This window comes from Pipistrellus hanaki (genome assembly GCF_964339955.1).
Source record: "Pipistrellus hanaki genome assembly, chromosome: 14".
NCBI classification, from domain to species: Eukaryota; Metazoa; Chordata; class Mammalia; order Chiroptera; family Vespertilionidae; genus Pipistrellus; species Pipistrellus hanaki.
The window spans coordinates 32,345,334-32,373,233 of record NC_140516.1 but is presented as its reverse complement, the minus strand read 5'-3'; the positions used below and the strand labels follow the sequence as shown (position 1 = coordinate 32,373,233).

Here is a 27,900-nt window from a genome sequence, read left to right as displayed (position 1 = left end):
GTGTGTCCCTCAGCACAGCCTGTACCCTCTACAATGTCAGTAATGAAGCCTCTGAGGGAACATAGCTTTTGTTCAGTGGTATTTAAATTTTTGATATAATATAGTAGTAGTAGTAGTAGTCTGGGAAAAACCAGTGTGTTATGAAGCCTCAGGACCTATAAAAAGTCTTTAAAGTATCGCAATGGAAATTGCCTTTTGTCTTTTTTACAGGTTAGACTGTACTTATTCTTAATGTTTATATTCAATCTTTCTGTTAAGATTGTTTTTCAGATTTGACATTTTTTTACCCCATGATGGATGATGTTCTTTGCCACTCTTCCAAGCCCAAAGGCCTCTACCTTCACATTTACTTTCACTCTGTAGCTTAGAAAGAACTCAAGTTTTGGTGGCTGACTTGTGATCGTCAGAGTGGGTGCAGAAGGGTCAGTGGCACTAATCCACCTGAGAATCCAGTAATGGGTTGGCCAGTCATTTCTGTCTGGGTAGTGGTGTGCAAGGACTTGACAGCAGTAACAGCCTTCTTTAGTTTCAGATGTCACAGGCCATGGGCAGCACATTGGATCTCAATGGAGGGCATCAAACAGAGTTCCTTTAGAAGCCTCTTCCTCTCCTCCTCAGCTTTTTCTCAGGAGACAGCGCCTTGTGAAAATGTATGTGACCCTGCATCAGTTCATCTGGACCTTTTCCACACTGTGTTCTTCCTACTGTACTTGAAAATTGGGTACATACCCACTGAAATGCAAACCGTTGTAATGTCATAAGCTTCAAAGGAAAATATGACTTGCCACCCTTCTGGCAGCTAGAAAATCAGAACTGTCTTCCATGCCAATCACAAATGTCTGAAGAGCCTCTTTTAGCTGCTTCAACAGGGTGGCAGCAACCAAACTGGAATCCAAGCCCCCTGATAAAAGACACCCAATCCTTCTGTCTGTCATCAAACATTTTAGTGGCAGTGTCAAAAAGGACCGGGAGGCTGCTCTCCGTGGTTTCTATCCCAGAACCTGAGAAGTTTCTCCACACTTCACAGAGGGCATGCAGAGGCTCCCTCTGCAGTGATTATATTTAGCCACTTCCACCGATGCAACTTCGCTATTTGACTTTATATCCAAAACTTCCAGAAGAAAAGGCTCATTTAAAAAAAAAAAAATTGTGGAGTGCTTCAAGTTAACAAGACCTTTAGCTTCTGAACACATAGCCAAAAATCCATCTTCAATCACAGCTTTAAACAAAGGTTTACTCCACTGGTATCTCTGCCCAGGAACACTTTCTTATTGGCCGTATCCAGTAAAATAAATGCAAATACACCATCCAACATACAAATCACGTCTATTCAATTCTCCCTTTGACATAAGATGGATTATTTCACCATCCATGTTAGTGTGATATTCACGTTCAAAATGGCACTGTAGCTCCTGGTGGCTGTAGATTCCTCTGTTGTAACAAAGCCACAAATAAGGATATTCTTCCCTCAAACTGGCTGCATTGCAAACAGCTGGCCAACCACCACCCACCGGGAAAAGTCCAAAGCAGCAGTTGGTATATCCATTGACATTCTCAAAGCAAAATGCATCTGGACCCCCCTGTGCAACCTTCACAGCCTCCAGACACTGAAGTAGTTCGGGTGAGCAGGTGGCATGGCGGCAGCGATCCAGGCTGTGGATAGCAGGCAAAGAGGGCTTCTGCTGGACTCTTAAACTAGCAGAAGTTTAAGAGTCTAGCAGAAGTGCAGTGACCATGATTTCTAATTCTGAATACATACTTTAGGTTACATATTTTCCTTCAAATCATCATTGGTATCAGTTCCAACTCATTCTGACATAGACATAATTTCTTCTCAGAAGCCAATATAAAAGACAGTTTTATTTTTTATCTATCTTTTAGTGTCCACTAAATGATGTTTTGCTCAACTGTTTAAACATTCTTATTTAGTACAGCAAGTTTTCAACCTTTTTTCTCAAGGTACACACAAACTAATTACTAAAATTTCATGACACTCCAAAAAACATGTTTTTTGCTAATTTGACCAAAAAAGGTATAATTTTGATTCATTCACACTGGATGGCTATTGTTGTATTGGCTGTTGTGATTTTTTAATTTGACAAACTAAGAGAAAAAGGGTTAGTGCCACTAATAAATAAGTATTGCATGTTTTAAAAATTCTTGTGGCACATGTTGAAAATTGCTAATCTAATGCATAGTTTCAAAAGCTAAAAGAAACATACATTTCATATAATTCTTCTTTAATATTAATAATAGATGGCATCTAGATTAAGACCTATAATTATTTTCCCTTATTTAAAAAGAATCATCAAAATGAGCACTATAATCACTTTCATGAATAAGTGATTAGTTTCTGCCAAAATACTGTTGGAAATATGTATTATCAGTATACCAGTGATCTCATTTCTAATATAACCCTAAAAATTTATATCTGTACCCACCGAGACTTTAATATAACTTCTTAGACCTTTGATTTTTTCCCTATTCTCTTAAAAAAACCCCAAAAAAACCAAAAATTTATTTAAACTAACAAAGAAGCACACAAATTAAAACCACCTCTGCTGTGCTCACCAGCCACGAGTCCAGCTTCTGGCTGAGTAGCGCTCTCTGCTGGCAAGCGCAGCATTAGTGGCCGGAGCCTCTCCCACCTCTGAGGCAGCACTAAGGAGCAGCCAGCCCAGCTTCTGGCTCAGCAGCGCTCTCCCTGAGGGAGTGCACTGACCATCAAGAGGCGGCTCCTGCATTGAGCATCTGCCCCCTGGTGGTCAGTGTGCATCATAGCGACCGGTCATTCTGTTTTTCAGTCGTTTGCATATTAGGGTTTTATTATATAGAATTTTAAATTCACATGCCATTTAAGAATTTTTAGAAAATATAGCCAAGCAGAAAGAAAAAAATTTAGGAATATGACAATTTAATATGAAGATGTGCCTGAGTCAGCTCTCCAGGAGTCAGAACCCAGGTCTAGCATTTATTAGTTGTGTCACTTTAACTTTCTGAGTTTTTGTGAAAAACACTGAAAAACGAATCTGAAATACTCTGCCCAGAAACCTTCTCATAGTTTGCTCCTTCCTATTGCTCCAGTCTGCTCAATTGGTAACTCCCAAGATAAAACTTGCTCTGTTTTATTTTTCCTCAGAGTATTTGATACACACAGCATTTGAAATCATATTGTTTATTAATGTATTGTCTGTCTCTCCTATTAAAACATAAATCCTAGGAGGGCACATACTATACTGTGTTCTTTACTGTTTTGTTTCCACTGGCTAGAATAAAAACTGATAAAATATAGATACAAATCCGTTAATGATTAAATACTACCACCTAACTAGAAGGATCCTTGGGAAAATTATATAAGACAATGAAAGTAAAGCTCATGACCCCAAATATGACATTCAATAAATAACAGCTATTAGTTTAATCTTTCATTAGCATTTATTTTAATTACTCTATGATTAAAAGTACAAGCTGCCTAGTTCAAGAGATGCTAGATTATAAATGTCTGGTCCAGAGCAGTGTTTCTCAAACGTTAGTGCACCATAGAGTCACCTGGAGACTTGTCATTACACACACTTCCAGCCTCCTCCCCAGAGATCCTGACTCAGCAGGCCCCCAGTGAGGCCCACAGATACGCGCTCCTAACAAGCTCCCAAGTGGTGCTGTGCATGGATGCTTCCAGTCAGCACCTTGCATAGCAAGTATATGTACTACAAGATTTTTAAACACCGAGTATCAATGCATCAAAAGTTCTCTGTAACTTAAATACTGTGGATTTATAATAGTTGTTCAAAAACAATAAATGGTTGGTAGTACTTAAATTTTACCATTTTACGATTAAATTGTTCCTCCATTTTCCGTATTACCACATAAAATCATGTCACTTGTCACATCAACTATATTTAATTATCAATTAACCCTTGTTCTTTGCTAAGTCAACACTACGTACAACGTTGTGTTTTTCCAAATAATTCATTCTTAGTTAGGGGATTAATGCAATAATCTCTGAAAGGGCAAAAAGAATAAAACTTTCCTATATTATACCACAGAATTCTGTGTCTAAACCTTCCCCTTTTTCCTGAGAGAATAATCATATTCTTATAGCATGCTAACCACAAAAGGGTTAAGAACCAATGCACTGTTTTCTCTACACATTTTAACTATTGGGGAAAAGTCCTTTGTTCTTAGTTTAAGCGAAAAATCTTCCATTTTAAATCAACAACCTATACAGCCTCTATGTAACCTTAAAGAGCTCCTCAGAGCCCTAGTGCAAAAGACAGAGCATCCCTTAACTGAGAGCCATCAATCTCCAGTCCTCAACCCAGCATCTCTCCCTCTCTCTGCCTATGGCACAAAAGACTCCCCCTATATTTTAAAAGGTAGTTTTTAAAAATTTGTAAGTGCTAACCAACACTATTTACATGCCTTACAAGCTACCTATCACTGCATTTGAATCTCTGAAAGGAAAAACACACAATAAAATAACCAACCGACTGGCTATTTACTTATTCATGTAAGCCTTTATTGAACACTCAAGGATCAGGTAGTAAGAATACACTTAACCCAAATATGTCTGTGATAGCAGGTGGATGGCATATCTTGGAGGAAATGATTTTCGAAGAATGAGTAACTGCTAGCCAGGTATACAAGAGAAGTGCATTCCGAGCAGAACAAGCTGCTAAACAAAGTATTTGCACATGGTGTATGTTGGATGGTGGGACAGAACCTGGTCATACCTAAGTAGCTTTAATTTATCCTGAGGGCATTAGGGTATCTATAGGAAATACTGGTCAGCTGAAGAGTGAGTGATGAAGACAGCAAAATGTTTAAATGATCACCACTATGACAGTGGTTAGGAGTGGGCTGCAGTGACTGGTGAGAAGTAATGAGGACCTGAATAAACAGTCATGGGGGAAGGAAGTGAAGGGGCATATTTAAGAGATACTAAGGAGGGAAACCAGTCAGGACTTTGCCCCTGTTTTGACAGTGAAGGTAAAGAAGGTCAAGTGTGGAATACACCTCGTTTGGACAACTGAGTGTTAGAATCTCATTCGTTCGTTGTTAGATAATGTTGAGCACCACCGACTTTAGGTCATCTAAGTGGACATCCGGTTGGATTTTGAAACTCAGAGGAAAGGACTATGCCAGAAATAAACATTTGTGAGATATCAACAAGGTAACTGACATCTCAGAGTAGATGAGCTCACACAAAAAAGAAAAAGATCCAAATACATGTGTAGAAATTTCTTCTTGTCTTATGAGAAGTTTTGCTTGATAGAGTTTTAAGTTCCCAATTATCTTTTTTTTTAACCAATATAACCCAGAGGCTAGCAAAGTGCTAATTATTTATTTTTAAAAATTCAATAATTATCTGTGAGAACATATTTCATTATGTTTGTTGGATTATTAAAATTATCTTATAGACAAAATTCAATAATTATCTGTGAGAACATATTTATTTCATTACATTTGTTGGATTATTAAAATTATCTTATAGACTTATAACTATAGTAAATGCAGATTTAGTTCCTCTAATATTTTCTCATTTAAAACTAAAAACTCATATTTATGTTTTAAATTTTTTAACTTTCATCTTTTTATAGAATGTCATTGGCCTGCTGAAGAGAAGTGATGTTAGTAAGCTTTTATAAATCCCGTCCCCCCCACGACCCCCAAGTTCTTGCCAGGATCCTGGGGCACAGCTTGCCCTGCCATCTCTGGCTCCCCCTTCCTTCTGATTGGCTTGCCCCTTTCTCCTCTTTCTACCGAGCTCAAGTGCTAATAACATCAAGGGCTGCTGCACTCAGCCATCCTGCAGGTCCTTCTGGCCCTTCTTTCTACATCTACGTGGGAGCCAGTCAGTATTAGCTCCAGAATTTTTCAATGGGAAATGGGAGAGCAACAACCTCTCTGATTTGAAGAGAGAAAAAGCTGACCTGCCTTTGCAGAATATTTTGAAAGAAGAATAAAGCAACTTAATTTATCCATATCAAAGTAGAGAGAGCCACTCATGATCCCTACTTCCCACCCCAATGTACCTCTACTGCCCCAAAATTAATGTCCTTGCCTGAGAAGATCTAGGACCGATGGCTTTAGGAATTTCAGAAAACACTTTAGTTCCTTCTTTTGCATTCCATTCTATTGCAATAACCTGACACACATCTGTTATTTTATCATTCTGTTTCATTAGTAGTATTTTCATCACAATTAACATCAAATTTTATTTTATATATTTTTAAATATGTTTTTATTGATTTAAGAGAAGACAGGAGGAGAGAATCATTGATTGGCTGCCTCCTGAACGCCCCCTACTGGGGATCAAGGCAGTAACCAGGCATGTGCCCTTGACAGGAATCTAACCTGGGACCCTTCAGTCCGCAGGCTGGCGCTCTATCCATTGAACCAAACCAGCTATGGCTTTTGTGCATTTAACTTGATTACTCTATCTTTCTTCACTTGACCAGAAAGTCCAGAAAGGCAGATTCCACGTCTGGTTTTGCTCACCACTAATAAAGCTCTACTTACATATTTCAAACTTGAACAGTAAGACCCAAATCTTTTATTTATAGTTAGCTTCATAATAAGAATTATTCTTTACTTATAGTATCATAAAAGTATAGTCTTTGTACAAAGTTGCCTTAATAAGATATTTTTTTTTATATAACTAAATCAAGACTGAAAATATTATGGAGTATCACAATGTCATTTAACACTTCTCACTTTCTTCTTATTCCATTTGGTTTTTTATTTTTCTATTTTATACTGCTCCCAAATCACAGTGCCACTCTATCTGTCCCACATTATACATAAGAAAACCAGGTAATACCAAAGACCAACCAATGACCGAAAAACACTACTTTGTGGTGCTATTTATTTTATCAATACTAATAAGAGGATATGTTACTAGTGAGATAACTTTTGCCTTATATAAGCCCTATTGTAACTAAAAAGAAACAAAAACAAAAACATAGAATTCCAAGAACTAGGAGTGCAAAAAGGTTAGCACTGTGACCCTGGGTTGAGTACTCCATCATTTACTCTGTTCTTTGTTCTCTGTTGATGATAAAAGGTCACATTTGTTTTTTCCCCACTGTCTTTTAATCACACTGCTGTCATTTTTATTCTCTCTCAGTAAAGGGGCTTGTTAAACTTCCAAGTGACTGTTCAGGCCAGAATGACTGAAAATGCAGTTAAACTGTCACTCACCCTTTTTATACCTTAAATTGTTGTTGCAAGCATAAACATAACCCTTGCTTATAAATGGATTATTTATACTTCTGGAATCTTTTGTCTTTCCTCCAAAAAAGTTACATTTAAATTGGGATTTCATTATGCCCCAAATATTTTTTTGAGAAGAACAGATATAAAATCTATATTATATAGGTAGAAAATGAAAAATTTGTGCCCTCTTATTTTCTTCCAAATGATTTGGCAGTTATTGCTGGAGACATCCAAATGTAAAAGCAATGTACACATGTTAGAAGCAGAAAAGCAAAACAGACTGTGGACCATGTCCAGGTACATGTTGGGTATAGTGGGAAACATGTCACTGGAGCAGTGACATCCTGTTGGCTCTTCCTCCAAAACGCATCCACAATCCAAGCACTCTTCCCTACCTCCATCTCATGCTGCATCACCCAAGGTGAAGGCCCTGTAATCTTCCACTGACCTGTAGCAATGCTCTTCTAACTGACTTGGTCTTCCTTGAACTTGCCGAGAACATTCCTACCTCAAGGCCTTGTATTTGATTTTCCCTCTGCCTAAAATGCTCAATCCCTTCAAGTTTCTATTCAAATGTCATTATATTGAAGAGGCCAACCCTGACACTCTATATAAAATAACCCCATCTCTTCTATCAACAAACTGCCTTTGTTCCTCTTCATAGCATTTATCACTAATGTGACACATATTTATTATTAGTTTCCCCTAAAACTCCTTAAGAACAGAGATATTTTACCATCTTGTTCCTCTGTGCTTAGAATGGTGCATGGCACACAGTAGGTATTCAACAAATGTCTGTTGATGACATTTAACTGGTAATTGTTCAAGTTAAATAATTATATAGGGCAATAGACAATTATTTCAAGACAACTCATAGTTAATTGCCAATTGAACAGCATGGGCCAGTAACACTAAAGGAAGTATACACCAGCATCACCTGGAAAGATTTTTCAAAATATACCTGCCCAGACCTCACAACATCCACCAAACCTCTCCAGGTAAAACTCTGAACATGAGAATGTTTAAACCGCTTCCTAGGTGATTCCATTTTTTACAAATTGTAATAAAATACACATAACATAAAATTTGTCATTTTAACCATTTCCAGGTGTTTATATTTTGCACCCCTGTTTAAAACTATGGTATAATATTTAATTACTTAACTCAAAGTTTCCACACCCACAAAATAAAGATAACCTTTCCCTCCCTCCCTCTCTCTCTCTCTCTCTCTCTCTCTTCTTTTACTTTTTTTTTTTTTTTTTTTTTTTTTTTAAATATATTTGATTTTTTACAGAGAGGAAGGGAGAAAGAGTTAGAAACATCGACCAGCTGCCTCTTGCACACCTCCTACTGGGGATGTGCCTGCAACCAAGGTAAATGCCCTTGACTGGAATCGAACCTGAGACCTTTCAGTCCTCAGGCTGATGCTCTATCCACTGAGCCAAACCGGTTTCGGCTACCCTCTCTTTCCTCCCACTCCAAACTGCTCCAAGGTTACTCTAAAGCTAGAATGAAATGTAGTAGATATATAAAATATCTAGTTTTGTGCAAATAAGCATTAAACTAGAGTTATTGGAATTACTTTAATTGAAATAGAAAATAAATTCATATTGGCAGAACCACAAAAGTAAAATCCTGGCATAAGTGGCTATAAATTTTTTTCTTTCTCTACTGATAGGGCAGATGAGAAAGAAACTTGGGAGTTCCACAGATATGATCACCTTAGAACAGTAATTCTGAAACCTGAGTGCCTCAGAATCCCATGGAGAGCTGTTTAAATGCAGGTTGATGGGTCCACTCCCAGAGTTTCTGATTCAGTAATTCTGGCAGGGCCTGAGAATTTGCATTTCTAACAAGTTCCCAAATGATGCTGAGCTACTAGTTATGAGTTCAAGGGCACAAAGTTTTGGTTATGCTAGATGATGAAGTCCTGAGATCTACAGTACCGCATGGTGCCTATGGGTAGCAATACTCTGTTGTATATCTAAAATTTGCTAAGAGGGTATATTTAACTTTGGGAGGTGACAAATTGGTTTATGGCATAGATGTGGTGATGGTTTCACAGGTGTATACTTGTCTCTAAACTCATCAAGTTGTATACATTAAACAAGTACAGCTGTTTATGTTAATCACACCTCAATAGTTTAAAAATAACAATGGTTTAAAGAATGCATATTCTAACAAAACCTCTGAGCAGATTAATTCCTTCAGTATAATTTTTAAAAAACATTTTTATTGATTTCAGAGAGGAAGGGAGAGGGAGAGCTAGAAACATCAATAAGAATCATTAATAGACTGCCTCCTGCACGCCCCCTACTGGGGATGGAGCAAAAACCCAGATACGTGCCCTTGATGGAATCAAACGGGGAACACAAAATCCATAGGCCATTGCTCTATCCACTGAGCCAAACCAGCTAGAGCTTTCAACATAATTCTTAATCAAAAACCTAAAACAGTTTACTTAAAACTATAACCAATAATATGCTTATTATTTTTAGAACATTTAAATGTCAGCTAAAAATCAACTATTATAATTTAAATAATATAAGAATAATTTCATGCCACTAGAATCCCAATGACAAATTCAATCCTGAAAATATATTTAAAGTTAAGGTAAGTATTAGAATACTCATTGTTTTAAAAGTTAAAAACTGGATAAAAGCAAAATGTGGTAATTTTAAAAAAGCAAGTGTAACCCATAACTTCTGATGAGTACATGACAAAATTACTTACAGGTATGGAGGCATTCCGTCACTGTGGTTGGCTTGATCAGATACCCTTTACAGATGTAGCAGGTGATGTAAGGATTGAAATCTTTCACCAAGTGTTTCCTTTGGGTAGCCATTCGTAGTTAGCTCGGGCTGGCTTCAATAGTTCAGGTAACGAAGGGTTTTAAGTTGATAAAAGTCTGATCCCAAGAGCTGGTATGGAGTTCCCAGCTGGATATCCTGCGGCATGAGAACTAACATCCAGATGTATCACGAGATTGCTGGTCATCACTCCTTTTGGTGGTTCTGCTTTCCCATACCTGTTTCCACAATAATTTAAGAGAGAAAATGGTATAGATTTGTCATACTGTATCAATACCATTATATTAGCAGCACATGTTACATGTTCTAAATTAGGTAAACAGGTGAAGAGAACATTGCCTTATTGTAACCGTAGTCTGTAAACCTGCTACAATTTAATTCAGAATAATGGCAAAACTGATCTACTCCTGAAGCCTTAACTATCCTCCTCTATAGCAATGACAGTCAGGCTGTTAACTCCAGTTCTGCCATCTTTACCTCTTTAGTAATGCATTCTGTCTGCTTGTCTGCTCTATTAGGAGCTCCTGGCGACACAAGTTAAAGGATTAAAAATTAAAATCATTACTGACCCTATCAAAATGGCCCGTTTCCTTTTTGTACCCCATAGCCAGTCAGTAGTCAAATCAAGTTGATGTCCTTTTCCTTTTCATCCACATCCATCTTCACTCCATCATATATTCTCTACCAGGTTAGCAAAGAATGTCAAAGAGTGACAAAGAATGTCAGTGTCTCCTCTTTACAACCAGAAAAACGTTTACATTTCTTAGCTTCTGGAGGCTTTATGCCCTTTATCCAACATCCCCTTCCTCTCCTCTATCTAGATTAGGGGTGTCGAACTCAATCAGAGAAGGGGCCAAAATCTAAAATCCAGCCTAAATCATGGGCCGAATGGTTTACTGAACAGTCATAAACTGACAATGTCATAAACTGACAGCGGAGTGCAGTGATGACAGCGTGGTGCGGGCCACATTGCAAGGCCTGGCGGGCTGGATTTGGCCCGCGGGCCTTGTGTTTGACACATGTGATCTAGATCATAGGTTTTCACCTGCAAGAGACACACTGGTCTGCCACAAGGATTTTTAAAACATGCAATAGCTGACCATTTATCAGGGGCACTGCCTTCTTTTCTCTTAGATTGTCAAATTAAAAAATGACAATAGCCATCTGGTGTGAATGAATCCAAGTTACCTATTTTTGTCAGACCGGCAAAAAATCTATTTTTTGGTGTGCCACAGAATTTTAGTAATTAGTTTATGTGTACCATGAGATGAAAAAGGTAGAAAACCCCTGGTCTAGAGCCTACCTTTCCTTCCAAACCCTTCTCCAAAGCTATCCTTGGTGTAATCTCTCCATGGTTTTTAACTCTTAATTCTTTCCTGTTACATTTTCCTTTTACATATTTTTAAATATATTTTTATTGATTTCAGAGAGAAAGGGAGATGGGAGAGAGATAAAAACATCAATGATGAGAGAGAATCACTGATCGGCAACCTTCTGCATGCCCCCTACTGTGGATTGAGCCTGCAACCTGGGCATGTGCCCTTGATGGGAACTTACCCCAGGACCTTTCAGTCTGCAGGCTGACGCTCTATCCACTGAGCCAAACTGGCTAGGGCTCCTTTGACATATTTTGATTTATAGTTATACTAGAGGTCTGGTGCACAGATTTGGACACTGCAATCTGGGACCCTTCAGGGGATGTCAGACTTCTGGTTTTGGCCTGATCCCCGCAGGCCAGGCCAAGGGACCCCATTGGTGCACAAATCCTCTGGTATGCATGTAAGGTCTTCGGTTAATTTCTTCCTGCTCTCCCCCCCTTCCCTCTGAGATTCATCAGTCTGTTCCAGGTTCCCATGCCTGTGCCTGCCCCCTGGTGGTCAGTGCGCATCATAGCCACTGGCCCAATGGTAGAACAGTCGCTTAGGCTTATATATATATAGTCACTCTTTATCTCCTCTATTAGACCACAAACTCTTTGCTAGAAACTGGTGGAATTTAGTAAATGTCTATATAACCCAGGCATTGTTACTTATCCAAGTCTTTTGTTTGTTTGTCAAACTGTAAAATGAAAATAATACAGCCAGTCTCCTTGGCGAGGATTAAATGAGACAACATGCATGCAACTAGCCCACAGTAAAATCTGAAAACCATTCACTTTTTTCCCCCCAGACACGTTTAGCATAATGGACTTGTACATAAGATTACTTAAAAAAAAAAAAAAAAAAAAAAAAAAGCTTTAAAGGTTCCTTAGTATAACAAATGTATCCTCTTAGGAAACAAGCATGAAAGAGATGATTTCCTAAATTTACTTCCGTCAACAGCAACTTTTTTCCTATCTTAGCTGTTCATTCATTGCTAAGTAGACATAAAGCAACTAGGAAGGTTAAGAGGCGCCATCGCCATTGAGAATGTGCAAGAAACAGGCTCTGCAAGTGCCCACCCTACCCGCCAGGGAGAGTGCGCGGCGGGGGCAGCAGGAGGAGAGCAGGACAGACAGGGGTCTGGGGGGGACAGCCAGACAGGGGTCTGGGTTCGGGTCCTGGGCTCGGCATGACCTTCAGCCCGGCACTGGCCATCCGTGGGCCCGCCTTCCCCACAGGTAGGAAATGAATGGTGGTTCGAAGATCTGGGAAGCTCCCAGGAAGAGAAGTTCTCGGAAAGGGGAAGCGCGCGGCCGGAATGGAGGTCCTGAGCCTCCCAGCCCTGTCACCGGGGCAGAAAGGAAGCGGGGCCGGGCAGTGACAGCAACTTTTCCGCGTCCCCGGGCGCCCCGCGCACAGCGCGCCCCGCCCGCCCCGCAGGTGCCCGGCCCGCGGGCGCGCTGCTCGGCCGCCGCCGCCGCCTCCGCCGGCCGGGCGCCCGCAGCCCCCGGCGCCCCGAGGGGGAGCCCCCAAGCCCCGGCCGCCGCCGCCGCCGCCCCCGAAGGCGTCTCCGGGTCCAGACGGGGCGGGCCGCGGCAGGTGCCTGGAGGGGCCGGCGCTGTGCCCGCTCCGGGCCCGAAGTTGGGGACGGGAGCGCGGGGGCGGCGGGGACCCGGCCCCTCGGCCGCCCCCACCCCCGCCGGATACCTACCAGCGGCCGCCGCCGCCGCCAACGCTCCTCGCCCGCCAGCGCGCCGGCCTCACAGGAAGGAAAGTGAAAGAGAAACAGCGCCCGCCCGCCGAGGCCTGGCCGGTCCCGCCGCCCCGTCCGCCCTCCCCCTGCAGGCGGGAGCGCGCCGGCTCCGCGGGGCCACTCGGCTCGGGCACGATAGGGCGACGGGCCTCGGGCCCAGGGCCGGTGCCGCCCCCAAGGGCAGCTCCACCCCCTTCCAACCGCCGGCGCCGGGGCTGGCCCCGCCCCGACTCCGCCCATTGGTCACACCTCCTAGACACGCCCCGGCCACGCCCCGCGACGCGCCCCGGTCACGCCCCCCGCGCCCCGCCCGCGGGCCCGTGCTCCACGCAGGTGCGGGGCCGCCCCGCCCGTCCCGCTGCGCGCAGCTGTGCGACACGTAGCTTTGGCCAAATTTTATCTCCGTTCGTCTCCCCACCACCAACCCCTCCCGGTCGTCGTCTTTCATCCTAACAATGTCTGGTCTAGTTTTCCTGGCGGGTTAGCAACAAAGGTCAGTGTGGAGAATGAATGAGTCACCCTGCAGAACTCCACTGGGCTGCGTCTTCGCCAAGCCAGTCCCACCTGGGCCAAGAGGGGGACGAAGACATCCTTTCATTTGTGCCTTATTTAAAAAAAAAAAAAAAAAAAAAAAAGTCATTAACGAACTTGCTGCTGTGGGGTGGGTCCCGACAGCATGACTGTTGGCACAGAGGGAGTGGGGGTTTTAGTGGAAAGGTAAGTAGTTATGACTGTAAGGGTCATAAGTTCTAGTGGACTTTGAGATCTTCAAACGACCATTCATTGCAAAAAAAAAAAAAAAAAAAAAAAAAAGTACTCAAAAGCATGTATTAAAAAATTCTTCAAGCCGAAATCGGATTGGCTCAGTGGATAGAGCATCTGTCTGCGGACTGAAAGGTCCCAAGTTCGATTCCGGTCAAGGGCATGGTTGCGGGCACATCCCTGGCAGGTGGTGTGCAGGAGGCAGCTGGTTGATGTTTCTCTCTCATAGATGTTTCTAGCTCTCTATCTCTCTTCCTTCCTCTCTGTGAAAAATCAATAAAATATGTTTTAAAAAAAATTCTTCAAAGTCATTCAATCCTATTCTGCATTCTACAAACTTACAAGTTTCTACTACAATTGTTATTTTGCTAAACATCAATTAGATCTCGTTCTTGGCTTCTTAGAAGACTGCAATCCAGTAATCTCAGGGTAGCAGGGAAAGCAGTGTAATCTCCACCCATAAAATGAAGTTAAAACTAACATGACAAAGGGAATCAGCAAAGGGCAGCTTTCAATCTTGGGTAGTATTAAAAAGAGGAAAAGGTGTTGCCAATTGCGTCCATTGAAGTGAGAGCGGTGATGGCTGGTTAGGGGGTTGACAGTAGTGGAAGGGGAGGGGAGAATTAATGCAAAGTATTTGCTTTACCTCCAATTGACAGGAGTCACCTTGGTTATTGCCAGAGTGATCAACTGTGAAGAGGGCTCTAGTGACAAACCAATGAACCCAGTGATCACTAAGCCAGTAACCATCTAGGTATTCAAAGATTCATTTCCAATTTAAAATACACCAAAAAGTAGACCAGGACAACTTAAAATATCCAATTTATAGTTAAACTTATGTAGATTGAACATAACATTTAAAAATTACCATTTGTAATATAGCAGGAGCAATACATTTTCAGAAACAGCATTCAATTACCGCATTTTTAAGGCAAAGGTGATCTTTTTTAAGCTAACATGCCCATTTCCAAGGTTAATCAACTTCAGTAACTCACAGCCATCACAATGAGAATGAAAAACAAGTCAGGTCAAATGACTTTATAGCTGAAGGATTACTCTTCAGATCTCTCATCTTGGAGACTAAACAGATCAATATGTGAAAAGTCACTCTATTTCTAGTGTAGTTAAAGTACGTAATGGAAGATACTACCATACATACTACAACATGTACAATATGACCTGGGATTTTCCTACTCTGCATGTGAACCTACTCTAAGTATATATTTTACAGAATAACATTTCATGAAGTCCAGGAGGCTTAAATGTGATTAGTGATCAACACTGAGTGGAGTTTATTAGCATTCCCTGAAGAAATGAGCTTGAAGATGGATGTTAGGGGGGGTTTACATTGACAAAGGAGGAAGGGAGGCTCACAAAGATGCTATAGAGCAGCACCCCGGAACAGATGTGGCGGTGGGTTGCCATCATCGAAAGTGCGAATGGTGGACTTGAGGGTGGAGGAAACAATTACAACCTTTGTAAAGAAATGTGGCCCTCGAGGCAGCAGGGTCCCTAAAAAAAAAACATTCAGTGGTCTCTTCTTTCCCGCTTCAGCAACCACCCTACCTTTCCCATCTCCCAACACCCCCAAAACCCAAAAATGCATAAGCCCAAAAAAGAAAGAAAAAAAATTCAAACATCTGTTTGATTAAAAAATAATAATAATAACAAGAGAAGGCAAGAGAGAATGTTACCAACAGATGACTTTCCTGCCCTACCTGCAGGTTCTTAGCATTTCAGCATAAGACTTTCAGCTGCTGTGCTGCCTCCCCGCTCCCCTGGGGCAGCTCTCTGGCAGCTCCCTCTTTAGATCCTCGGTTCTGACAGTGGGGGCTGTAACACACCTCTAAGCCTCCATATGAGGAGTGGCTATGATAACAAATCTCAAGCACCAGTGGGACCCTCCATAGACAAAGGCCTGGAAGCAACTGGATATGCAGGGCCAGGAAAAAGAAAAGGCCGATAAAAGAATCATACCTGGGAGCCCCCTTATCACTGATCTACTTCAGCTTTCTCGTTTTACAGAGGTATAGAAAGCAAGATCCTGGAAAGTGGCAAATGCATAACCACAGAGCTGATTTGGGTAAAGCCAAGAACAAAATAAAGGTACCACCAGTTCCATACTGTTTTACACCTCTCAAGAGAACTTCTCAAGTCCAAGAATTGAAGGGCGGTCTGGTAAGAAACAAATTAACTTTAAAGGAACAAAGGGAGAGAAGAATGGGCGAAGAGAGGGCAGGAAATAGCTGTTGGGACGGTATTTAGGAGTGAACTGGACACCGGTGATTCTCTATCAAAGGGAATCCCAAAGCAGTAACTTGTTTGATTTGAGCCCTGATCGACTTTCACCCAGGAAATCACATGTGGCTCTTGATAACCCTTGGAACTACCTGAAACTATCTATATGCCTAACGAATGTTTTCATTACTTTATACTTTATGTCTAGATTTTTATTTCCATTAAGGCTGGGCAATGGCTGGGTAATTCTCTACTGAAAAGTTCAGATTCCTTCCTTTATCTAAATGAATATATCATCAATGAACTGTTGAACTGCTGTTCAATGGCATAGCATTTTAAAAAATAGGGTTATATCTTTACATTTGCCTGAAATATTAAATAATATGACTTTTTTCTTGTAAGTTATTTTATATATCTTAAGTATGCTATTTAGTCTTTTAACATGGAATCTCTCTCACATAAAACTACCCTTTGTATTCTAAAAATATTCTTACAGAGATTTCAGAATAGATGACAATTTAAAGTATCCTACGGGGTCCAAGTGTACTTATTTTATGGCTACAGATATTACAGCTCAAAATCTATGACTGCCTAAAACCAATGGTGGAGGAATGGGAGGGGAATAGAGAACTGAAAGACTTCCAAGCACCCTTGACCATGTCTCGTTTTCTCTTACGCAGCCCTCCCCTGCAATCAATGATTCTCAAGGACTCTCTCTGCTCAATGTCTCTTGAATCCTTCCACTTAACCTACCCTGGTTCAGATCACTCTCATTTCTACTTTCCATTACTTCAATGAACTCTTAAGCAGTCTCCCTACAACTCTTCTCTGCCAAAACATTCTCCACAGCACAGCCAGAGGACTCTTTCTCACTACAAATTTGATCGTGCTGTTCCCTGGCCTTAAAAAAAGAAAAAAAGAAAAAGAAAAAGAAAAAAAGAGGAAAAAGCCCTTGTTCTTAGGATAAAACCAAACACGTAATAAGCCCTTTCTGGACCCCTGTTACTTCTACACAGCCTCTCCCTTGAACTTCTGCTGCAGCCATAATGAACCTTTTTACCCTCTGGCTAAAGAGAAGGGTCTTCTTGCAAACGACCACCCTGTCTCAGTCTCCCCACCCTTGCTAAAGCTGACCAACTGTTACTTATCCTGTTAGGTATCAGATGATCTCGAAGGCCACCTCCCAGACAAGTTGCTTAAGAGTTTCCTCAATAGACATACACCACCCACATACATAACAACTCATACTAACTCTCTCAAGTCCCACACCACACTGTCTTGGATTATCTGATACAACTGTGTGGACAAACTTCTAGTGTAAGCCCGGTAGACACATTGCTTGACTGTACATCGCCAGCAGAGTGGATGGCAAATGGTAGACATTCAAATTAATACTGACTGAAAAGCTGAAGGATTGCACGCAATCTAAAACGTATTCTGTGTCTTCTTCAGTTTCTTCTTAGAGGGATCTTTACAAAGGATGAGCTGCCTCTAGGACTACTAATTAAAATCACACCAGGGAGTACAGACTTATCCACAAGAAACAATTTACAGAGCGATGCACCAAATTTATTAATAAAATGTTAAGTGGAACCTGATCAAAAGACAAAAGCTCCAGTTGAAAGATGGAATGCCAAGGGTGGTTAAGAAATTAGTCCCATATGATGGAGACCTGCCAGTTACAAAGACAGCAAGGTAAAACACCAAAAGCTATGGTATTAAATGAGAAAGCCAGAATAAAGGGAAGAGAAATTAAGTCAATATGCTAAAAGTGGGGACAGATAAGTACAGGGACAAGATTAGTCTGTGAAAGGCTGTGTAACTAGCGAAATAAATATTTCAAATACTTGAAATACATTATGCTAAAGAGACAGGTCGGCAATTTTTATTTCCCCTTTGAGAGTCAGAAAAACTAGCTGTATTTTTTTTTTTTTTTTTTACTGTGATGTCAACAGTTGGCTGAAGCTAGTTCCATTTATACTGAAAGAACAAAGACTACCACTAAAATAGGTACATATTCTAGGGAAAAACTGGATTTACTCCAATTATCAAGGCTGTGATATTTTAAAACATCACTATAGAACCACAATTGTTATTCTGGGAGATCAGATCTGAGGATCATAAATGAACAAATAACTTAAATGCAGACACTAAGAACATTCCATCAAATCTGAATGTGGATGATTTTAAATTAGGAGTAGTTGTAGAAAAGTTAGAAGAAGAAAAAAAGTCCTACCAAATAGGAAGATGTGAAATTCATTTGGAGCAAATACAGTACAGAAACTCAGTAACATAATCATTCACATATCAAAGGAGACCAGGCACAGGGAGAGAACAGGTATGATTTTATAGACAGCTATGGCTTAGATTTGAAACAAAGGTCCCCAGACTCGGTCAAGAGAACGTGGTATTTAGTCAGGACAAATCAGTTAACTTCCTTTGACTTCATGTTCTTCCTATGGAAATTGATATTAATATCATCTTCATCACTAGTCTACAGGGTAGACCTTCTTTATATACTTGTATATTGTTATAATAAGCATATAGAAGATGAACATAAATGAGATAACTGAGAAGTGTTTTTTTACATTGCAAACTATAAAAAGCACGAGGTCTAAGTGGTAATTTTGTGAACCACCAGAGTGGAATAGTACCACCTAGCAGAGGTCCTGATACTAAGACATATCCAAAGACTGTGGGACACAGCATAAAATAAGGCATGCAATGGTGAGAAAGTACTCCTTCCTCTACACCAGTGTTTCCCAAACTTCTCTCATGATGAGAATCACCTGGTGGAGTTGTTAAACTACAGATTCCTGAATCCCAACTAAGAAGTGCTCTACACCAATGTTCATCACACCCGTTTTAAAAAATCAAGATGTGGAAGCCTAACTATTTCACGAAGCAATTCAAAATCATACAAAGAAAACCAGTTCCCCCAAAAATGTTTAATAATTTGGTTTAGTTCAACAGTGTAGACCAAGCATGTTAACTCATGTTATGTTTAAATAAACATAAACTTGTGTAATGTTTAAATAGGCATAAACGAGGCGTGCGGCCCGCCGGCAGAGAGTTTGACATGCCTGGTGTAGACTTAGTGTGTTAAATCTTCAATCGCTCCCCTCAAGTGAAGGGATAGCAGAAATGTTTTCCATTAAAATGCAAATTCTCCAGGCAGGGTCATAATTAAGCCCTTATGAGCCATCTCTTGAGCTATCTATGCCCAGCTCACCAGGATTAGCAGACTTCTTACTCTATATGAGAACAGGAGGTTTTAGTTATAACACTTTAGCAGGGTATTAACTGGAGCATTTTCCTGGCTGGGAGGCGGGGAAGCCAGAAGGATGAAAGAAAGAGTATCTGAAAGAGGTTCGCAAACCACCAAATATGCTTCACAATTTTGTCTTGGATCATCAACAACAACAAAAAAAACTTCTTGAAAACAAATGGGCAAGTTAATATGTCCATACTGTCTTCAACTTGACTAAGATACTGGTTGATTTTTAAATATGTTTGCAGAAAAAGCTAAGAGAAAACTGGCATAAATTAAAGCAGTGGACAGTAGCAATAATATAAGATCCTTAATCCTTGACCTGCAGGGTGGTAAGCCCTACAAGAGTCTCAGATGCCATGATAACGTGTCCTTGATAGCTCAAGAAGAAACAATTATTTGTCTCCAATGGTTTCTTCAATTCTGCCTGTTGAAAGAAGCCATCCTAGCTGATTGGAAAAACTGCCATTTACCAAACCTTCATGTGATACCTTCCTTAATGAGAAGCTGTAAGAAAGCACCAGCATGGAAGCATCGCAGGAGAGGTAATGAATGAGAAGACACGATGGCTTAATAGAAAAGTGGTTAACAAAGTATGAGCTCTGTGAGGGCAAGGTATTTATCATTACTGCTGTATCCCTGGAACCAAGTCTAAAACATAATAGGCGCTCATTAAATATTGGTTGAATGAATAGACAAATGAACATGCAAATAAACGAAATCTGAATTTGCAATCAAAACTGCTCACATTCAAATTCTGGCACAACCTCTTGCGGGGTAAGTGTCATAGGGCAAAGAACTATTTTGGGTCTCAGTTTTCTCATCATTTAAATGGATATAATGAAAGTACAAATCTCAGGAGTTTTTAAGAAGATTATAAGAGCTAATACAAGTAAGGCACTTAGTTCATAACAAGCAAATAAATGCTTGCTGAACTGATCTTAAGAATTTCATATCCATACCCTTTCCTGCTATTGGGACAAAACAGCAATAAAAATAGGATATAATTTAAGGCCTGATGGCCAACAAATACTTAGACAAATGTCTTAGTACAACTTACTTTCTTTTAAAAAGTACATGGAGGCAGCATTTGGTCACCTAACTTTCCTGCCAGGTGCCCTCTACAAGAATGTCACAGTAAGTTTTATCTCTAAGTGCTGACTGAGTAAAATATGAAAAGCATGGCTTAAATTACTCATCTCAGGTTGAAACCAGGAAATAGCATGATCCTGGGAGTTCAAAGAGTTTTATGAACACTCAGAACCCTAGCTGAGTGACCTGGGTATAGCCTCAGAAAGGCAGAACTTAAATGTGACATAGTAACTAAAATGTAATCATTCCTATTCTACCCTGTCTGAAATAACTTGGTGTATATAGAAAAGGAAGGAAGAGTGTGAAGCTCACAAAAGGGAAGTACAAAGCCCAAGATGTGGACAATGTGTAGGCAACACTGTCTTGGACAGGAAGACACTGAACTTGACAAACTCAGAACTAGTCACCAGAGAAGTATGCTTGATCCTACCCAGGAGTGGGTCATGAGACCTGAGTTATCATCCTTCATCTCTGGCTCCGATTCACAAAGTCACTTTATGAGTATTATTTTGTGTTCTCACAAACAATACCAAAATACTGGAAGCACATACCTGAGCTGCAAAGTTAATATTTTGTAACTATTCCACTTAAGTTTTGAGATCTTCCTTTGTAATTTTAATTGACTAACAACATGATATTGTGTTGTATTCTTCAGGAAAAGATGTAACATTTTAGAGCCTAAGACATTAATTTGATCAGTTTACTCTGGACCAAGTCCAGTGGTGAATCAGTCAGGGACAAGGCTGGACTTTTCCTGTTTCTGTAAAGCATATTTCCTTCAACTAGAAATGTTATGGGTAAGCCAGAAACAAAAGGACAACTATTATATGACCCCACTTATATGAAGTACTTGGAGTAGACAAATTCATAGAGACAGAAAGTAGAATGGAACTTCCAGGGACTGGGGCAGGGGGAACAGAGCATCATTGTTTTATGAGTACAGAGTTTTACTTTGGGAAGATATTGAAGTCCTGGAGAAGAATGGTGGTGATGGTTGTACAACAATATATTCATATTACGAACAATTTATTCATATTGTTGTACAAATATATTTATATTGTTTGACTGAAATGTCACTAAACTATACACATAAAATGGCTAAATGATGAATTTTTTTGTTCTGTGTATCTTGAAATAAAAAAATAGTTATGGGGGGAAAAAATCTTCTCTTTTAGAAAAAGTAAAAGAAAATCACCAACAAACAGTAAGACCCCTGGCAAGTCATTTCATGAGCTTTGACCTGCCGCTCTATAAAGTCACTTTAGACTTGAAGTACATAATCTCTAACAGGCCTTGAAATTCTTTAATTATATAGTTGCACAATTATGAAACATTACCTGAAGTAGGGGTCAGCAAATTTTATCTGTAATGGGTAAACATTTTAGGCTTTGTGGACCATAGTTCCAACTATTCAACTCTGCCCACATCGGGCAGAAGCTATCAAAAACGTATATAAAGGAACGTATGTAGCTGTGTTCTAATAAATTTTATTTAAGAAACAGTGAACCAGATTTGGCCCTTGGGATAGTTTGCCAGTCCCTGACCTGGAGATGATCTCTGTGAAGGTGCATAGACGATAGCAATTAGAAGCATCCTATAGCCCAGGATCGATCATTTCTACAATTCCAATAGCTTAACTACTAAAGGGGGTGGTATCCTCCTCCTCACCATCACCATCATCAAATGGCTCAGAGAATTAGAAACCATCCTTGATTCTTCATTGTAAAGGTCTGCCCCAATCTTTTAAAAAATATATTTTATTGATTTTTTTTTTTTTTACAGGGAGGAAGGGAGAAGGATAGAGTCAGAAATATTGATGAGAGAGAAACATCAATCAGCTGCCTCCTGCACACCCCCCACTGGGGATGTGCCTGCAACCAAGGTACATGCCCTTGATCGAAATTGAACCAGGGACCCTTGAGTCCACAGGCTGACGCTCTATCCACTGAGCCAAACCGGTTAGGGCTGCCACGATCTTATCTTTCTCCTGTGTCACAATGGAGAAAGTCTACCAACGATGAGAAAGGGAGTGTTAAACCAAAACATTCTCTCCTGTTTGCCAAGGAGTAGGCTTTGTCTCTCACCTCTCTCTGCCTTCAAGACACCACACAGTCTTAGTGTCATTTAAAGAGAAAGTATTTTCCCATTCTACCTGAGATTCTAGAATTCTGATCTAGAGAAAACACAGGGCTTCAAGGGGTAAGCTATCTGCTCACTTAGAGAGAGTGCTGCATGCTGGCCTGGCCTGGGAAGGCAGCTGGAGGCTGTGTAGGTCCGCTCCAGTCTCCCTGTGGCCAGCCTCCCTGAGGCCAGCCTCAGCAGCCTGCGTCCCGGCTGAGAAGAGGCCCTGAAGGTCAGAGTGGTGAGAACTCACCATCTCGTCTCCTCTGAAGGATCGCAGCTGCAACAAGAGAGGACACACTTGAAATAAGAAAGCTGCAGCTATGAGAACTAGACGTGACCTGACAAATGAAGAAGAAGAAGAAAAAGGAGGCATTTAATTCTCTGATGCTGAAAGGAATTGATGCAATCAAAGACAATGGATGTGACAATATCCTCCCCTTCTGGATTTTTGGATGACTGTTTTTACAAATCAAGAATAATCTGTGAAGAGGGTATAAGAGTTTCCAAGTAGACTTTTCATACAAGTGATCAGATTGAGGTCCATTCACTACCTATATTGCTGAGTTACAATTGAGGAGCCTTTGGTATTCAGCATTTTAATTGACTAACTTAAGAACACTGCAGGAAAAAACCCAAGGGAGAGAGGTAATTAAACGTATTAACTTATTTTTTTTAAAAGGTAAGGTTTTTCAGATTGTTCTTGATTTCAACGATTTATAATGATACTTCCCTTCCTAAAAACTTTAGAAGGATGATGCTTATCACACATACTGACGAGGTGGTTAATTGGAAGTTGATGATTATAAATTGGTAGATCACCGTTTCCTTTACAGTATTTCCTGAACAATTTATTCTTTAATTCCTTTTATCAACGAAGTCTCAAGTTTTAAGTGGGGTGCTCATTTCTACCAGAAAAGGAAATAATTTTTATAATTAGAAACTGAACTTAGAAGCACAGGCATGAGTACCTGATTGAGTACTGTATGTTATACATAGATAATTATGATCTCTGAATGCATAATAACCTGGTCACTCAGAGTGTGTGTGTGTGTGTGTGTGTACACATATATGCTTTGGATCATTTATTTAGCAAATGCTTCCTCATACCTACATGTTAATCATTGTGTGGGGCACTGTAAAGGATGCCAACATAGTCCTCCCAAGGTGTGTGTGCACATGTGTGCATGTGTGTGCATGTGTGTGCACCTGTGTGTGAAGCAGCTCGCCTGTCTGAGAACTTTTCAATGTCAGAATGACATTCTTGTTCATCAGAAGCAGAGAATAGAGGAAATTTGCTCTCTTACTATTATGGCCAGATTTTACACACAGTTTTGAGAGGTTATAAAGATTCATAGAGATCTGCGTCCGAATCTGAAACATTTCTGATTTTCAGTGACTTTTTTTTAAGAGAGACCAAACAGCAGAAAGCAGGTGTGGTCCAACTGGTAACAGGTGCCTAGCACTCAAGGCACTGAGACAGCCCTTCTGTTTCCACAGAGTCCTGGCCCCCTGCCATGACCACACTCCTGAGGACCTAACAGTGGCCTGCACAGACCACCAGTTCTGCCGGCCCCGTGCTTCTATAGCAACCGTGAAACCTCTGTGGGGCAATCAGCTCTTACCAGGTCAAGCCCATTACTGCAATTTGATATTAGAAATCTTCAGGTGGCATCTCCTAACAAAGAAAACAGAGAAAGCATCTCCTTGTTTATGCATCTAACAAGGAGATTTCCAGGGTAGGTTTTAGAAGCAATGTTTTCAGGGTGCGGCTGTGTCACACACACATCATTCGGAGAGGGAGAATAAAACCCCTTCTAACTACACACAGTCCATGAGCACCAGGCATGTGCCGAGATGAAGAAAGGGATCACAAGAGCTCTGTGCTTCCTGGTGGAGAAGGGCTGTAGCAGCAGGTAGTCTTTGCAGAAAGGGGAAGAGTTGCAGGGAGGTGGGGCCAGGAGAGCTGGAAGGAAGGGGAGCAGAGAAAGCACTGGGACACAGAGCGCTGTGAGTCGTTCATTCATAAGTCAGACACTGCCCACGCTTGACTCAAGTTTTATACTATTATCAGCTATCTCGATGCCAGAAACCGCAAAAACATACAAGTGGTAGAGGTTAAAACAAACAAACACAAACAGAACGTTCATTTTGGAAACCTTCCAGATGCAGTTAAGTGAGTTGGTGTGTGCACCACGGGTTGGTTCCACACGCCTTCATTCTCCAGTGCTCCCCAGTCGCTGCTAAAGTAGGATGATTACATAATTTTACCTCAACAGGTATCTCCGTCGGTGCAGGCTGCTGTAACAAAATGTCACACGCTGGGGGAGGGGGAGCTTATGAACAACAGAAACTGATCTCTCACAGTCCTGGAGGCTGGAAGTCCTACATCAGGATGCCAGCAAGGTTGAGTGGTCGTGAGAACCTTCTTCCAAACTGCAGACTACTGCTGTAACCTCATGCGGCCAAGAGCAGAGTAGATGCAGCAAGGTCTCTAGTCCCTTTCATGAGGACTCCACCCTTAGGACTATCTACCCCTAATGACCTCCTAAAGGCTCATTTCCTACGGACTGCATACAAGGTGGCAGGATTTCAACATGAATTTTGGAGGGACACAAACATTCAGTCCATAACACCAGGTATCCTCTGATATATATCATCACTGGTGTTTCTTTCTCTCTCTCCCTCTCTGAAAGCACTGTGCTTTCACTGTGCTTTCAGAGAGGGAGAGAGAGAAAGAAACACCAATGATGAGAGAATCATTGATTGGCTGTCTCCTGCATGCCCCTGATGGGATCGAGCTCGCAGCCCAGGCACGTGCCCTGACCAGGAATCAAACCGTGACCTGCTGGTTCATAGGTCGATGCTCAACCACTGAGCCATGCCTGCTGGGTAGGTATCCTCTGATTTCTAATGTGTCCTTTGAGACCTCCACAGAAGGATTCCCTTGATTGTAAAGTTTTCTTCTATCAGGAAGACCACATCCATTATTATTATTTTTAAAAATATATATATTTTATTGATTTTTTTAAAAAAATATATTTTATTGATTTTGTACAGAGAGGAAGGGAGAGAGATAGAGAGTTAGAAACATCGATGAGAGAGAGTCATCGATCAGCTGCCTCTTGCACACCCCCTACTGGGGATATGCCCGCAACCAAGGTACATGCCCTTGACCGGAATCGAACCCGGGACCTTTCAGTCCCCAAGCCGACGCTCTATCCATTGAGCCAAACCGCTTTTGGCTATTTTATTGATTTTTTACAGAGAGGAAGGGAAAGAGATAGAGAGCAAGAAACGTCGATGAGAGAGGAACATCGACCAGCCGCCTCCTGCACAACCCCTACCGGGCATGTGCCCACAGCCAATGTACATGCCCTTGACCGGAATCAAACCCGGGACCCTTCAGTCCGCAGACCGACGCTCTACCACTGAGCCAGACCGGTTTCGGCCACATCCATTTTTAATAGACTGAAGTAAGGGAACATGTAAAAGTCAGATGACAGATGGGTAAGGGAAATGATGTAAGGAAATAAAAAGGATTACTGATTAAAATGTAAACACTAAATAAGATCACCAAGCAATGCAAAACACCATGTACATTTGGAATTTTTATGAATGTAGTGGTCGAAAACTGCAGAGGCCGGTGTGCCAGCAACAATCTGTCTAGAAATGGCTTTAAAAGGGAAAGAGAAAATTATTTGCCCAAAAGCAACTGAAATCTGCCAATGACAGAAAGCTCGTAATTCCCACAGAGCAAAAACACTGAACATTTATTTTGTGATGAAGATAGCTCAAATTGCCTGCCTTCCCCCCTCCTCCCTGCCCTTTACCTTCCCCGGATATTAATAAAGTCTGACCAATGACAGTGCTGGTAGAGAGGCATCCTCTGCTCTGGTGTCACTATTCCCCTGGTCCCAGGGTTCAGGACCTGAAGGCGGAAAGGTCAGGATTTCTAGGGAAATGTAAAAACAAGCCTGAGGGAGGGGAATACAGCCCACCTCATTATCATGGTTTCTGAGAATTAAGTAGCTGGGTGTGGCAATTCTCTCCCCCACTGCCTACCAGAGCTCATATACTTTCAAAAGATGAGTCTCTTCCATGTAAAGGAGGCAAAATTTTTCATCCTAATAAAGGGAAAGCAAGACATGTTTTAAGCCTTCCAGGTCAGCCTGCAGACTCTACACCTTTGTTACTTCAGCTGCAGTCCACAGGCCATCAGCACCACCAGGGAACTGGACAGGATGCAGAAACTGGGGCCCCAGATGATTCATACACAATTAAAATTTCAGAAGCCTTGTGAATGTACAAAAAAGATTTCTTACTCCTGGGATTAGATATTTCTCTCCCCAGATGCCAGGGATCAGTTAAGTTAGATAGGCAGAAAATCTGAGCATCAAAATGAATGATAGTTAGAGATTATTACACACTGATTTTAAAGAAAAGAATCCATGTCATTATTTATAAGGAAATAAATGAGTAAAGCAAAAGCTCTTCTTTTTTCTTAATTTTTTTTAATTGATTTCAGAGAGGAAGGGAGATATATTTTTATTGACTTCAGAGAGAGATAGAAACATGGATGAGAGAGAATCACTGATTGGCTATCTCCTGCACATCCCCCACCGGGAATTGAGCCCGAAACCCAGGCATGTGCCCTTGACCAGAATTGAACCTGGGACCCGTTAGTCCGCAGGCCAAAGCTCTGTCCTCTGAGTCAAACCAGCTAGGGCAGCAAAAGCTCTTCTTTATAAGAATATGCCAACTATCTATAATAATAAAAGCGTAATATGCTAATTAGACTAGACAGCCGGACATTCTTCCAGACAACCTTCCGGACAAAGCCAGGGCTACAAGGGTCAAGGCAAGCTGTGCAGCTGCAAGGGCCAAGCCCCTTGCACGAATTTTGTGCATTGGGCCTCTAGTAAACACATAAAGAATGCAAATTAGGAAATCACCATTTGGCAACCACCATCGTTATAATGGATTCAGGCAAGAATTTCCAGAGATCCTAAAACCATCAGGTGAAAGTTTGTTGGGGAGTAGGTTTACAGAGTTTTGTAGCTGTCCTACTATCTCTCAGTAGACTATTTCTAAGTTACACAGTGAAAAGGGGACTTTTCCAGTGAAGAAATCTGTTGGATACTACCTACACCAAGTGACCAAATTCATGTACCTGCTGAGGTGATGCACTTAGAAGGTTGGGATATCACCTATGTGGTATTTCTGCCAAAAAAAAAATGCATAACCTGACTCTAATCATGAGGAAGTAGAAAA

At 41.1% G+C, this 27,900-nt stretch overlaps 1 protein-coding gene and 1 pseudogene across 6 annotated transcripts in view; both read right to left on the bottom strand.

Moving 5' to 3' along the window:
• PCGF5 (polycomb group ring finger 5) overlaps window positions 1-27,900 on the bottom strand; it is a 94,496-nt gene that overhangs the window by 40,502 nt on the left and 26,094 nt on the right. Inside the window, exons 1-2 of one of the 5 annotated variants that reach the window (XM_084904359.1) lie at window positions 22,880-22,962; window positions 9,952-10,246 (exon numbers count right to left, since the gene is read on the bottom strand). In XM_084904359.1, the coding sequence (XP_084760485.1) occupies window positions 9,952-10,063 (112 nt within the window). In that variant the 5' untranslated portion in view covers window positions 10,064-10,246; window positions 22,880-22,962. Of the gene's footprint in view, window positions 1-9,951; window positions 10,247-13,100; window positions 13,300-22,879; window positions 22,963-27,900 lie in introns of those variants that run through there. The other 4 variants (XM_084904360.1, XM_084904361.1, XM_084904357.1 and 1 more) reach the window with 4 other exon arrangements.
• Window positions 698-9,169, bottom strand: LOC311632653 (asparagine synthetase [glutamine-hydrolyzing]-like; annotated as a pseudogene). The gene is made up of 2 exons: window positions 9,165-9,169; window positions 698-1,695 (listed from the first exon to the last, which is right to left on the bottom strand). The product of its transcript is annotated as an asparagine synthetase [glutamine-hydrolyzing]-like (transcript).